This window comes from Bos indicus, chromosome 3, assembly GCF_029378745.1.
Source record: "Bos indicus isolate NIAB-ARS_2022 breed Sahiwal x Tharparkar chromosome 3, NIAB-ARS_B.indTharparkar_mat_pri_1.0, whole genome shotgun sequence".
In the NCBI taxonomy this organism is placed as follows: domain Eukaryota; kingdom Metazoa; phylum Chordata; class Mammalia; order Artiodactyla; family Bovidae; genus Bos; species Bos indicus.
Window position 1 is genome coordinate 94,107,956 of NC_091762.1, and position 15,349 is coordinate 94,123,304.

Below are 15,349 nucleotides of genomic sequence, written 5' to 3' on the forward strand. Positions count from 1 at the left end.
TTCAGTATCTTATCAGTTCTGTTCAGTTGCTCAGTCGTGTCCAACACTTTGCGACCCCATGAATCGCAGCACGCCAGGCCTCCCTGTCCATTGCCAACTCCCGGAGTTCACTCAAACACAATATTTTATAATAACCTATAATGGAAAAGAATCTGAAAAAGAATGTATCTGTATGTATTTACGTATATATGTATGTATAACTGAATCACTTTGTTGTAACCTGAAATGCTGCAAATCAACTATACTTCAATAAAGAAAACTAAAAAAGAAGGAAGAGAAAAGCTGAAATTCCATCTGGGAAAGCAAAGGCCCTAGAAAATTTAAAAGAACTTTGAAAAAAACAAAGTTGGAGGACTAACAACGCCTGCCTTACAGACTTAAACTACAGTAATAAGGCAGTGTGGTACTGGCATCAAATAGACAAATAGATCAGTGGAGCAGAATAGTGAGTATAGAAATGGCACACTTATATGAACAACTGATATATATATATATATTTTTTTTTTTTTTACAGAGCTTCAAAGGTAATTCAGTGGAGAAATTATATTCTCTTAAACATATGAGTAGTTAAATATCCATGAATAAAGACCTTTGATCCATACCTTACTTATTGACCTAAATGTAAAACCTAAAAGTATAAAATTTCCAGGATAAGATATGGTAGAAAATCTTTATGACCTTGGATTGGGCAAAATTTCTTAGATATGATACTAAAGAGGAAAAAACTGATGAATGGACTTATTCAAAATTAAAAACTTCTGCTCTTTGAAAGATATCTTTAAAGAATGACAGACAATAGTAGCTGCAGATTGGGAAAAGATATTCACAAATCATATCAGGTAAATGAGTTGTATCTAGAAGAAATAAAAAACTTTTAAAACTCAGTAATAAGTACAGTAATCACTCCTTATTCATGGTTTTGCTTTCCATGGTTTCAGTTACCCTTGGTCAGCCATGTCTGAAAATATCAAATGGAAAATTCCACAAATAAAGAGTGTACAGTTTTAAACTGCATGCCATTCTGAATTCAGTTCAGTTCAGTAGCTCAGTCATGTCTGACTGTGAAACCATGGACTACAGGATGCCAGGCTTCCCTGTCCTTCAACTGTCTCCTGGAATTTGCTCAAACTCAAGTCCATTGAGTCTGTGATGCCATCCAACCATATCATCCTCTTTCGTCCCCTTCTCCTCCTGCCTTCAATCTTTCCCAGCATCGGGGTCTTTTCCAATGAGTCAGTTTTTTGCATCAGGTGGTGAAAGTATTGGAGCTTCAGCTTTAGCATTGGTCCTTCCAGTGAATATTCAGGGTTGATTTCCTTTAGGATGGACTGGTTTGATCTCCTTGGTGTCCAAGAGTCTTTTCCAGCACCACAGTTCAAAAGCATCAATTCTTTGGCACTCAGCTTTCTTCATGGTCCAAACTCTCACATTGGTACATAACTACTGGAAAAACCATAGCTTTGACTATATGGACCTTTGTTGGAAAAGTAGTCTCTGCTTTTTAATACTCTGTCTTAGGTTCGTCATAGCTTTTCTTCCAAGGAGCAAGCATCTTTTAATTTCATGGCTGTAGTCGTTCGCAGTGATTTTGGATCCTAAGAAAATAAAGTCTGTCACTGTTTCCATTGTTTCCCCATCTGTTTGCCATGAAGTGATGGACTGGTTGCCATGATTATAGTTTTTTTAATGTTGAGTTTTAAGCCAGCTTTTTCACTGTCCTCTTTGACCTTCATCAAGAGGCTCTTTTAGTTCCTCTTCACTTTCTGTCATTAGGATGGTGTCATTTTCATACCTGCAGTTACTGATATTTCTCCCAGCAATCTTGATTCTACCTTGTGCTTCATCCAGCCTGGCATTTTGCATGATGCACTATGTATATAAGTTAAATAGGCAGGGTGACAATATATAGCCTTGATGAACTCCTTTCCCAATTTTAAACCAGTCCGTTGTTCCATGTCTGGTTCTGACTGAATAGTGTGGTGAAATTTCTTGTTTGGCTTTGTCCTGCCCATGATGTGGGTATCTGCATAGTGTATGCTACCTGTCTGTTAGTTACTTGGTAGCCATCTTAGGTATCAGATTGGCTGTTGGTGGTATCACAGTGCTTGTGTTTGAGTAATTTTTACTTAATAATAGCCCCAACGTGCAAAAGTAGTGATGCAGGCAATTTGAGTAGTCTCTTAATGTGCCTAATTTATAAATAAAACTTTATCATAGGTATGTATGTGGAGGAAGAGAATAGTATTTACAGGGTTCAGTGCTTTCTGTGGTTTTAGGCTTCCACTGGAGGCCTTGGAGCATATCCTCCAAGGATGAGAGGGAACTACTGTAAACAAACAACCAAATAAAATATGGGCAAAAGATTTGAGCCAACATTTTATTAAAGAAGACATATAGGTGTCAAACACATGAAAAGATGCTCAACATTATTCTTTATCAGGGAAATCACTGCACTTATAAGAACAGCTAAAATTAGAAAGATTGACTCTGCCAAGTGTTGTCAAGGATGTGAATGAATGGCAAGTCTAAAACAGTGCTGGTGGAAATGTAAAATAGTATTGGGTTGGCTAAAAAGTTTGTTCGGGATTTTCCATAGCATAAGATGGTATAGAAAAACCTGAATGAACTTTTTGGCCCACCCAATAATCCACCTTTTATTTTAAAGGTTTATTTTTAAATTATTTTTTAATTGAGAGTTGGTTGACATACAACATGTTAGTTTCACATGTACAACATAATGATTCAACATATATATATTTTGTGAAATAATCACCACAATAAATTTAGTCAATACCAACTACCACACATAACCTTTTTTTTTCTTGAGGTGAGAACTTTACCTCAATTTTCACTTTAAGATTTATGCTTAGCAACTTTTCAATAGACAATACTGCATTATTAACTATAATTACCAAGAAGTATATATAAATCTTAAGGACTGATTGATTTTATAACTGAAAGCTTTTACCTTTTGGCTATGTTCACCCATTTCACTCACCCCCAACCACTAATCCCTGCCTCTGGCAATGACCAATATGTTCTCTGTATTAGTTCAGTTTTTGTTGCTGTTCTTTTTAGATTCCACATACAAGTGAAATCATACAGTATTTATCTTTCTTGGTCAGACTTCATTTAACAGTATGCCCTCAGGGTCCATCCATGTTGTTGCGTATGGCAAGATTTTCTTTTTTTTAATGGCTGAATAATGTTAAGTTGTATATATGGACCACATTTTCTTTATTCACTCATCCATCAGTGGACATGTAGGTTGTTTCCATGTTTTGGATATTATAAATAAAGCTGCAGTAAACATGGAAGTGCAGATTTCTTTTCCTGTTAGTGTTTTAATTTTTTTTGGATAAATACCCAGCAGTGGAATTACTAGGTCACATGGTAATACATCCATTTTTGAAAACACATTGGCAGTTTTTTAAAAGTTAAACATACAACTAATACATGAGTCAGCCATTCCATTCCTATGGGTTTACCCAAGATAAATGAAAGCATATGTCTCTACACTTACTTGTATATGAATACTCATTGCAGTTTTATGTTTAATAATTAGCCAAAGAAGTGAACAAATACATGTGGTATATCCATATCTTGTTATGCTATTTGTTGTTAAAAGGAGTGAACTATTGACTATACAACAACATAGATGGATCTTAAGTATCATGAGTGTAAAAAGTCAGAGAAAAATGACTATATACTGTGCAATTCGATATATATATAAAATTCTAGAAAATGCAGTCTAAGCTGTAATCGTAGAAAGCAGATTGGTAGTTCCCAGAATATGGGTGTAGAAGAAGGATGGAGTGATTACAAAGGAATATGAGGAAATTTCTGACAGAGATTGATATGTTTATTATCTTGATTGTGGTGATGGTTTTATTATATATATATATACGTCAAAAATGAACCAAATTGTAAAGTTTAAATATGTGCAATTTATTTTATATAAATTATATCCACAGTAAAGTTGCTTTTTTAAAAGCAGCCGAAAAGATAAAGTCATTCACAAAGGTGCAGAGGATGGGAATGTTGGCTGACTTATCAATAACAGCAGTAGAAGCCAGAAGACAGTTGAATAGTATCTTCAGAGTTCTGGAGGAAGGAAAAATCTCCTGTCAACATATGTTTATTGATTTTTTTGGCCACACCACACGGCATGAGGAACTTCCCTGACCAAGGATTGAACCCATGCCCCCTGCGTTGGAAGCACAGAGTCTTAAGTACTAGATCACCAGGGAAGTCCTTTTTTTTTTTTAAACTATATTTCTATACCCAGTGAAATTGCCTAACAGTAATGAGCACAGAATATATATATATATACACCCATGCATTTATTTTTATTTTATTCAAATATAGTTGATTTACAATGTTGTGTTAATTTCTGCTCTAAAGGATAATAATTCAGGTCAATATATATATACATTCTTTTTTTTTAAATCATTGGCCCATGGTCTTGTAAGCCAGTAACTTTTATTTATTTATTTTTGGCTGTGCTGGGTTTTCATTGCTGTGCATGCAGGCTTTCTCTAGTTGCAGCTAGCAGGGGCTACTCTTCGTTGTGCTGTGTAGGCTTCTCATTGTGGTGGTTTTCTTGTTGCAGAGCATGGGCTCTAGGCACATGGGCTTCAGTAGTTGTGGCACATGGACTCAGTAGTGGCATGGGCTTAGTTGCTCAGCAGCATGTAGAATCTTCCTGGTAGGGTTCGAACTTGTGTTCCCTGCATTGGCAGGTGGATTCTTAACCAGTAGACTACTAGAGAATCCCAGTATACATTATTTTTTTTTAAGTTTATTTATTTATTTGGCTGTGCCAGATCTTAGTTGAGGCACATGGGATCTTTGATCTTTGTTGTGGCTTGCGGCATCTTGGTTGCAACATGTGAGATCTAGTTCCCTGACCAGGGATTGAACCTGGCCCCCTGCACTGGAAGTATGAAGTCTTAGCCACTGGACCACCTGAAAAGTGCCCCATGTTCTTTCCAATATTCTTTTCCATTATGGTATATCCCAGGACATTGAATATAGTTCCCTGTGCTATAAGCAGGATCTTGTTGTTAATCCATGCTATATATGTAATAGTTTGAATATCTGTTAATCCCAAGCCTCTCAGTCCATCTCTCCCCACCACTTTTGGCAAACACAGATCTGTTTTCTATGTCTGTGATTCTGTTTCTGTTTCAAAAGTAAGTTCATTTGTGTCATATTTTGGATTCCACATACAAGTGAGGTTACATGATATTTGTCTTTCTCTGTCTGACTTACTTCACTTAGTATAATAATCCCTAGGTTCATCTGTGTTGCTGCAGATGGCATTATTTTATTCTTTTTTATGACTGAGTAGTATTCCCTTGTATATGTGTACCATGTCTTTATCCTGTTGATGGACATTTAGTTTGTTTCTGTGTCTTGGCCACTGTGACTGGTGCTACTATGTACATAGGAGAGCATGTATTTTTTCAAATTAGTGTTCCCTCCAGATATATTCCAGGTGTGGGGTTGCTGGTTCATATGGTTCTGTTTGTAGTTTTTTAAGGAAACTCCATACCGTTCTCCATATTGGTTGTACCAGTTTACATTCTCACCAACAATGTAGGAGGGTTCTCTTTTCTCCACAGTGTCTTTAGCATTTTCATTTGTACACTTTTTAACGATGGCCATTCTGACTGATGTGAGGTGGTACCTGGTAGGTTTGAGTCACATATTTCTAATAATTAGTGATGGTGAACATCTTTTCATATGCCTGTTGGCCATCTGTATGTCTTCTTTGGAGAAGGATTGATTTAAGTCTGCCTCTTTTTTGATGGACCTAACAAGAGTCAGAAGAGGTGGCAAGAGTACACAGAACTATACATAAAAGGTATAGTTCTTATAAGTTCTTAAGTTCTTTAAGTTATAGTTTTTAAGTTATAGTTCTTAAATTCTTTTAAGGACTGGTGTGGTGTGGATGCTCACTTGGAGCCAGATATCCTGGAGTGTGAAGTCAAATGGGCCTTAGGAAGCATTACTACAAACGAAACTAGTGGAGGTGATGGAATTCCAGCTGAACTATTTCAGATCCTAAAAGATGATACTGTTACAGTGCTGCACTCAGTATGTCAGCAAATTTGGAAAACTCAGCAGTGGCCACAGTACTGGAAAAGGTCAGTTTTCATCCCAGTTCCAAATAGGGCAGTGCTAAAAAATGTTCAAACTACCAGACAGTTGTGCTCATTTCCTGTACTAGTAAGGTTATGCTCAAAATCCTTCAAGCTAGGCTTCTGCAGTACTTGAATTAAGAGTGTCTAGATGTACAAGTTGGATTTAGAAAAGGCAGAGGAACCAGAGATCAAATTGCCAACATTCATTGGATAATAGAGAAATAAGGGAATTCCAGAAAAAAAAAATGTGCTTCATTGTGCTAAATCCTATGACTCTGTGGATCACAACAAACTTTGGAAAATTCTTAAAGAGATGAGAATACCAGACCATCTTACCTGTCTCCTGAGAAAGCTGTATGTGGGTCAAGAAGCAATAGTTAGAACCTTATATAGAACAAATGACTGGTTCAAAATTAGGAAAGGAGTATGACAAAGCTGTATATTGTTACCCTGTTTATTTAACTTATATGCAGAGTACATCATGCAAAATGCCGAGCTGGATGAGTTACAAGCTGGAATCAACATTTCCAGGAGAAATAGCAACAGTCTCAGATATGCAGATGATACTCTGCATATCTCATGCCAGAAAATGAAGATGAACTGAAGAGCTTCTTGATGAGGGTGAAGGAGAGTGAAAAAGCTGGCTTAAAACTCAGCATTAAAAAAACTAAGATCATGACTTCCATTGCCATTACTTCAGGGCAAATAGAAGGGGAAAATGTGGAAGCAGTGACAGATATTCTCTTCTTGGGCTCCAAAATCACTGTGGATGGTGACTGCAGCCATGAAATTAGAAGATGCTTGCTTCTTGGAAGGAAAGCTATGACAATCCTAGACAGTATATTAAAAGCAAACAGATCACTTTCCTGACAAAGGTCTGTATAGTCAAAGCTGTGGTCTTTCCAGTAGTCATGTACGGATGTGAGAGTTGTACCATAAGGAAGCCTGAGTGCCAAAGAATTGATGCTTTCAGACTGTGGTGCTGGGGAAGACTCTTGAATGTCCCTTGGACAACAAGGAATTCAAACCAGTCAATCCTAAGGGGAATCAGCCCTGAATGCTCATTGGATGGACTGATGCTGAAGTTCTAAGACTTTAGCCACCTGATGGGAAGAGCTAGCTAACTCATTGGAAAAGACCCTGATGCTGGGAAAGATTGAAGGCAGGAGAAGGGGATGACAGAGGATGAGATGGTTGGATGGCATCACCAACTGGATGGACATGAACTTGGGTGAACTCTGGGAGATGGTGAAGGACAGGGAAGCCTAGTGTGCTGCAGTCCATTGGTTCACAAAGAATCAGATGTGAGTTAGTGACTGAACAACAACAAAAATCCTGCTTTCCTAGTACCATGTTTTGATAAGACAGTTTTTTCCATATTGAATGTTCTTAATATTTTTATTAAAAATAATTTGACCTTATATATGAACATCTACTTCTGGGCCCTCATTTTATAGGCCTCTGTGTCTGTCTTTATGCCAGTGCAATACTCTTTTGGTTACTGTGACTTTGCACTAAGTTTTGAAATCAGGAAATTTGAGTCCTCTAAGTTTGTTGTTCTTTTTCAAGATTGTTTTGGCTGTTTGGGGTCTCTTGAGGGTCCATGTGAATTTTAGGATTTTTTTTTTCTTTTTCTACACAAAAGTTGTTGGGATTTTGATAGGGATTGAATTGGATATGTAGATTGCTTTGGATACTACTGACATCTTAACAATATTGAATCTGCCAGTCCAGAACATGGAATGCTCAGTTGCTTAGTTGATTCTTTGTGATGCTATGGACTGTGTAGCCTGTCAGATTTCTCTTTCCAGGAGTTTCTCCCAGCATGGAATATCTTTCTTTTTTTTTTTTTATTATTCATGTCTTCTTTAGTTTCTTTAAGCACCATTTTGTCTTTTTCAGTGCATACCTCTTTCATCTTCTTGGTTAAATTCATTCTTAAGTCTTTTATTCTCTTTGATGCTGTTTTGGATGGAATTATTTTCTTCTGTTTCAAATTGTTTATTGTTAGTATATAGAAATGCACCTGATTTTAAAAATAATATTATTTATTTTTATTTTTGACTGAGCTCAGTCTTCGTTGCTGTGCAGAATTTTCTCTAGTTGTGGTGAGTGGGAGCTACTCTAGTTGTGAGCAGGTTTCTCATTGTGGTGGCCTCTTTTGTTGTGGTACACGACTCTAGGCGTGCAGGCTTCAGTAGTTGCAGCATATGGGCTCAGTAATTATGGCTCCCAGGCTCTAGAGCACAGACTCAGTAATTGTGGTGCATGGGTTTAGTTGCTCCATGGCATGTGGGATCTTCTCCGATTAGGGACTGAACCCATGTCTCCTGCATTGGCAGGCAGATTCTTTACTGCTCTGCCAACAGGGAAGCCCAGAAATGCACCTGAGTTTTGAGTGTTGGTTTATATCCTGCTGAATTTGTTCAGTAGTTCTGATGTCTGTTTTTAGACTTTTAAGGGTTTTCTATATACTAGATAATGTTTATTTGTGAATAGGGATAATTTTTTTTATTCTTTTTTAATGTGAATGCCTTTTATTTCTTTTTCTTGCCTAATTCCTTTGGCTAGAGGTGTTGAATAGAAGTGGTGAAATGGTCATTCTTTACTGGTTCCTAATCTCACAGGAAAAATTTCAGTTTTTCAGTATCAGATATGATGTTAGCTATAGGTTTTTCATACATGGTCTTATATAGCAGTAGTTTCATTTTGTTCCTAGTATTTTTGAGTGCTTTTACCACAGAGGTGGAGAAGGCAATGGCACCCCACTCCTCTTTCCAGTACTCTTGCCTGGAAAATTCCATGGATGGAAGAGCCTCGTGGGCTGCAGTCCATGGGGTCACTAAGAGTCCGACACGACTGAGCGACTTCACTTTCACTTTTCACTTTCCTGCATTGGAGAAGGAAATGGCAGCCCACTCCACTATTCTTGCCTGGAGAATCCCAGGTTCGGTGGAGCCTGGTGGGCTGCTGTCTGTGGGGTCGCACAGAGTCGGATACGACTGAAATGGCTTAGCAGTACCACAGAGGGGTGTTGTATTTTGTCAAATGGTTTTTCTGCACAGTTGAGGTTCTTTGTCCTTTCTCTCCTTTCATGCTGTTAAGATGATATATTACATCTTGATTGTTTTATGTTGAACCATTCTTGTGTTCTAGGAATAAATCACATTTGGTCATGGTGTATAATCCTTTTAATATTCTGTGAATTCAGTTTGCTAGTATTTAGTTGAGGATTTATTGAAAGTTTTTAAATAGAAGAATAACTGGTATGTGCTATGCTTAGTTGCTCAGTCATGTCTGACTGTTTGCGACCCCATGGACTGTAGCCTGCCAGGCTCCTCTGTCCAAGGGGATTCTCCAGGCAAGAATACTGGAGTGGGTTGCCATGCCTTCCTCCAGGAGATCATCCCAACTCAGGTATCGAACTGAGGTCTCCCACATTACAGCCTGATTCTTTATCATCTGAGCCACAAGGGAAGCCCAAGAATTCTGGTTGGGTATCCTGTTCCTTCTCTAGTGGAACTTCCCCACCCAGGAATCGAACCAGAATCTCCTGCATCGCAGGCGGATTCTTTACCAGTTGAGCTACCCAGCAAACCCAATAACTGGTATAAATACAGGGAATTGGATGAAGAGTCAGAGATTAGAAATGGGAGAATGATTAGGAGATTTTGCCTCCTGGGCAAATTTTCCAAGCCTAAACTAGTTCTTTCCATTATACCTCACCTCAGTAGAAGGCGCCACCATTTGCCCTGTTCTTAGCATAAGCACATTTGAGTCATCTTTGGTTCATCTCTTTCTTTCATATTCCACGTTCAAACAATTAGTAAATTCTATTGAATATGCCTTCAAAATATTGTGTGTTTCACATTTAGTCATTTGTCACATATCTCTACTTTTTGTACTGTAATCTGAGCTACCACCCTCTGTCACCTGAACTATTTTCAAGTTATTCCATTTCTTTCCCCCCACAATCTTCTTCACTTAGCAGCCAGAATTGTTCTTTTAAAATATATCATGTTATTTCCTGTTCATAGCCCATCAGTGGCTTCCCAACTTAAAATTCTAAACCCTTATCAGATTTTACAAGGTTGTACAGTATTTGGCTTCTACTTAACTTTTCAACTTCATAGTTGTGACATTTCATAGTCACATCTTTGTTACTGACCTTCAGACATTAGGCTTTTTTTGCCTCTGAGTCCTTGCATTTACTATTTCCTGTGTCTTGGAAAATACAGGGAATTGGATGAAGAGTCATAGATTAGAAATGGGAGAATAATGTGGAGATTTTTGCCTCTTGGGCAAGTTTTCCAAGCCTATTTCCTATGTCTTGAATGCTCTCCCCCAAGAAATTTAAATGTCTCTTTTCTTCACTACTTTCAAGTCTCTTTACCTGTTTAGAGTGATTTTGTCTACTGTATTCTATAGTAGCACCCTCTTCTCATTAGTCTGTAGCCTCTTACCCTGTTTCTTCTTAATAACATTACCTGACACTATAATATTTATTTATTTATATGTTGTCTGTTTTCTCTAATTAGAATATATGTTACAGAAGGGCAGGGACTTAATTGATCATATTTATGACAGGATATATATTGTGTTGATATGAGGATGATCAATGATATGAGGATATAAATGACAATATTTGATGGAACAGTATCCTAAAGGAGGTAGAATAGGCTTATTAATAGCATAGAGGAGTGTGTTCATTGATTGTCTTTTATCCATTTTCAATCTAGAAATACTTCTGTGTATATAAAGATAGTTTTGTTACATGTTAATTTTGTATCATTTTTTTCACTAAGTACGTTGGATAAATCCTGAAAAAAAAAAGTCCTGAAAACTGATATATCTGTTCATATAACTTGTATTTAGTTTATAGTTAAGATTGTAAAAATGATCACAGAAACTTATAAAAACAAAGTTGTCTTACTTTCTATGCTTAACTATTCTGTACCATAGGTAAACTTTATATAGGTTAAAATTGATTATGATAACAATAAAATTAGGAATAGACCAAAGTCTTTGTTTAGCCTTATTGAGTGTGGGAGGGGGAAAGAACAAATTTACTTTTGATTATTATTTTGGGAGCTCCTTTTCTCAAAAAAAATAAGAGATTGTTTCTTGACTGAAATGTGATAATATGCCTTTATTATAATATTAAATAAAAAACGTAATAGATGGAGGAGATGCGGGTTCAATCCCTGGCTTGGGAAGATCCCCTGGAGTAGGAAATGGCAACCTGCTCCAGTATTCTTGCCTGAAAAATTCCTTGGACAGAGAAGCCTGGTGGGCTACAGTCCATGGGATTGCAAAGAGTCGGACATGATCTCGCATGCTGCACGCGCGCGCACACACACACACACACACACACACACACACACACACGATCTTCAGTTATGTTAAAAAAAAAATGAACAGAATAGTATGGGAGCTAGTGGATGATTTTCTTCTTTTCCTGTAATTTATGTAGCTTTTGCAGTTACCTGTATTTTTTAAAATCAGTATTAATTAATTTAAAAAAGTTACTGTGCATATATAATATAGTCCCTCTTTAGCTCCTTGTTTTAAATTGGCTTTCAAACTTATCAGAATAAAGATTTTTTTTAAACATTTTGCCTAGTTTTGTATAAAATAACAGGGAAATCATTTTTTAATGGGAGGTAGTATAATATATGATGATAGTGTTTAGAATGTTTTCCTGCAGTGATTTAATCTGATTACTGTACATGCCAGTCACAGTCAAGACCTTCTGCTACACCTAAGTCAGTCTCTTTTGGCTACAACAGAATGATCAGCTAAATGTTGTACTTATGGAATCTTGGCTTGTAGCATTTCATAATTTATGCAGACAGTAAAGTAAAACAAGTTTTATTTTTTAAATGTTTAATAACAGCTTCTCCCATAGCATCTCTCATTCTTTCAGTCCTGTTTCACAAAGGCAGGGATCTGTTTCTTTTGTTCAGTTTCATTTCCTAGGTGTCTTAAATCTGGCAATAGAAGATGAATATATGTTCAGTATGTCCTGCTCTCCTAAATATGAGGACATTAAAATAGAAGTCTCTTTTTGTATTGTTGTTATTAAACGTTACACTAACAGGAAAAACAGGAAGAAAGTGAGCTTCGTTCTCTGCCGCCTCCTTCCCTTGCCCACTTGGCTGCTTTAAGTGTTGCAGTTATTGAATTAGCAAAAGAACAAGGAATAACAGATGATGACCTCAAAGTCCGTCAGGAAATTGTGGAGGAAATGTCAAAGGTTGTAACAACATTTTTACCAGGTACAACTTCATTTTATACTTAGTTTTAAAAGTGATACAACTCTTCCTCTTACTTCCTCTTAAACTTAATGTTTTTCTTTCAATTTTTTTCTCTTCTTTTTTTCTACTTAAAAGTAGATGAATTTCATTATTTTATAAGTGAACTTTTTGGTGGGAGATAGTTCAGAAAAAGAAAAGGAAAAATTATAGTATGGTATAATTTTTGTAATAAGAAAAAAAGATTTTTAAAGTGTCAGATACACTTTCAAATAATTGCTTAGTGCTTGAATATGGTATTTTATATTAAATTTTCATTGTCATTGACTTCTGAATGGACATTTTAATCATATTTATTTCAGTTGTTTGTATTCATGCTACTCACTAAATAAAATTTCTTTTGCTTGGTTGTGGGGGAAATTAAGGATGTTAGAGGCAAAATTTGCACTTTTATTTCTTTTTTTGACTCTTGCTCTTTCTTTACAGAAAGCTTAAGTTTTGGGTTCAAGGGGGAATTGGGTCATTTATTATAGACATTTATGTATAGATTGTTTGCTTAGCCCTAATTTTTTTCCATTGATACTGAATTTACATAAATGTAAATGTATATTAAATACGATTTGTTTCTTACTACCAAAGGGATTTTGGACAGTTAATAAATTATAGTTTTATATGAAGCCATTGTGATATTTATAAGAAAGAATATAAATTGAAATTGAAAAATGTTATACTTTATTATTTCTAATAACTAATAATAAAATTAATAATGTAGTTTTATATCTAAAACACATTGGTATTTAAAATTACATATAGAAATAATTCACCATTATTATAAAAAATGAAATATTTAGGATTTTAATGACTTAGATGACTTTAGACATTTTGTGAACTTGAAAAGTAGAGTTTTATATGTATAACTGAGTATAAACTTATACTTTCTAATATACTAAATATGCCCATCAGTCCTAATCATGTTACTTTTCAACTTGTCCTCAGAGTTTTCCAACTCTGTTCATAGTATTTGCCTTATTATGATTTTTGAAATAACATGTTTGTTAGTTTGCAAAAGATGTAGGTGGCATGTTATCGTTTCCTTTATTTTGTTCTATGAACTCTTGAAAACTATAGTTTTTGGATTTTAGGTCTGCAATATCAATTGAGTTGGCTTCATTTTGTGTTTTTAAGAGCATTGGCTGAGTGTCTGTGATTCCTTCCCCATTTAAAGTGCTATTGCACATGTAAATAGAAATATCTAAAAATGTAGTTTGTGACAGTAGCCATGGCTAGGTTAGTACATTCTTTACTGTTACGTATTAAATGTGAAACATACTTCTGGTCATTCCTAAATGAATTATTACTAAAATTTTGTCTAAACACTGAATTTGTATGAGTTATTTCTCTCTTCCTGAACCCTATAAATGAGAAACCTTTTTATTCTTTTGTAGATCAGTTAGAAAAGGATATTATTGTTTTATAATTCTTGTGTTAGAATTGGAAGACACAGAATTGAAATATATGCAATTTTCCTACCACTGTTTATTTTTTAAAGTTCTCATATTTGCATGCTGTTTCATACTTTAATATTTTTCCTTCATTTCCAGAGTGTTCACTTAGGTTGTATGGCTCATCTCTGACTAAGTTTGCTCTGAAAAGTAGTGATGTTAATATAGATATAAAATTTCCTCCCAAGGTAAGTAATTAGAAAAGAACCTTTCCTGTGTAGTTCTTATTTAGTAGTTAGTGATTTTTATTATCTTTTTAGAGAAGATATAGGAGAATATAAAACTCTGGCTTGTAGAATGTTACCATGATTTAACAGTGCTTTTGGAAAGTACTTTTTAGGTGTTAGGCATAGATAGTATTAAAGAAAGATGAGACAGAAAATAAAAAGGAAGAAGAGGATGGCATTAAAAAAAAAAAGAAAGGAAAAATGCTTGTGTTTGACTGTGCTGAACAGTTATTGCTTATGGTAAGCAGCATAAAAAGAGGAAAGAATTTTGAAATCATACCTCTGTGTTCAAATCTTGGCTGCAAGGAGCAAGTTGCTTGACCTTCTTGAGCTTCAGTTCTTAATTTCCAAGATAGGAATAATAACTTTTATATTAAACAAGGTGATATATACCATATATTTTTGTATAGTACCTGGTACATTATGGGTACTTTTAATAAGTAGTGGCTAGAGCCATTAGCAGAATACCAGTGTTGTTTAGCATTGCTGAAATTGCTTATTTACTGATACACCAAACATTTAAAATAATTAGTTGACATTTTTTGTGTTTTGAATTTTTTGAATAATAAGTTTATGTTCAAGGAGGTTTAATTTGGGTGAAAGTTTTTTGATGTTTGATTTCTAGTCTGAATCAGCTGTTAACTCTTTTTTTAAATAGCAGCAAAGAACACATTTAAGGTAAATATTTGACATGGTTGTTATTTAAAGTAATATTTTAATCTAAGCCTTTTAGCCATGCTGCCAATTGTCAATATCCTTTAAATTTCTTATCTCAACAACTTCTCTTTAGAAATCATGTGGTAATTTCTTTTTCATTTGTTTTGATATGAAATTGCAGACTTTTGTCACTCTAAGAACTCATTAATTCTAGGAGTGTTGCTAGAATAATAGCAGTACATGATTTATTAGATTCTACTTCCATGAATCAGACCTCTTAATATAAAAGTAAAACACTATTCTGTTTTCATTATTTTAACATGCAAAGCATTATTTTACTTGTGTTTAATGAATGATCTCTAAAGTTTTGCAACTTGAAGTTTAAAATTAGTATATTGGTTTAATTTGAAACTTATTTTTAGATGAATCATCCAGATCTTCTGATACAAGTGCTTGGAATTTTAAAAAAAAGTGGTGAGTTTTACAAGTTGCTTTCCTAAAGAAAGTTCTCTAAATTTATATGCATTGTGCTGTTTATGTAGGGCTATTCAAGTTATGTA

General features: G+C 35.3%; 1 protein-coding gene across 10 annotated transcripts in view; it reads left to right on the plus strand.

The window, feature by feature from the left end:
• Positions 1-15,349, plus strand: part of TUT4 (terminal uridylyl transferase 4) — a 129,216-nt gene that overhangs the window by 51,223 nt on the left and 62,644 nt on the right. For all 10 annotated transcript variants that reach the window (XM_019957473.2, XM_019957469.2, XM_019957474.2 and 7 more), the window contains exons 5-7: positions 12,250-12,427; positions 14,005-14,093; positions 15,212-15,263. In XM_019957473.2, the coding sequence (XP_019813032.2) occupies positions 12,250-12,427; positions 14,005-14,093; positions 15,212-15,263 (319 nt within the window). The remainder of the gene's footprint in view (positions 1-12,249; positions 12,428-14,004; positions 14,094-15,211; positions 15,264-15,349) is intronic.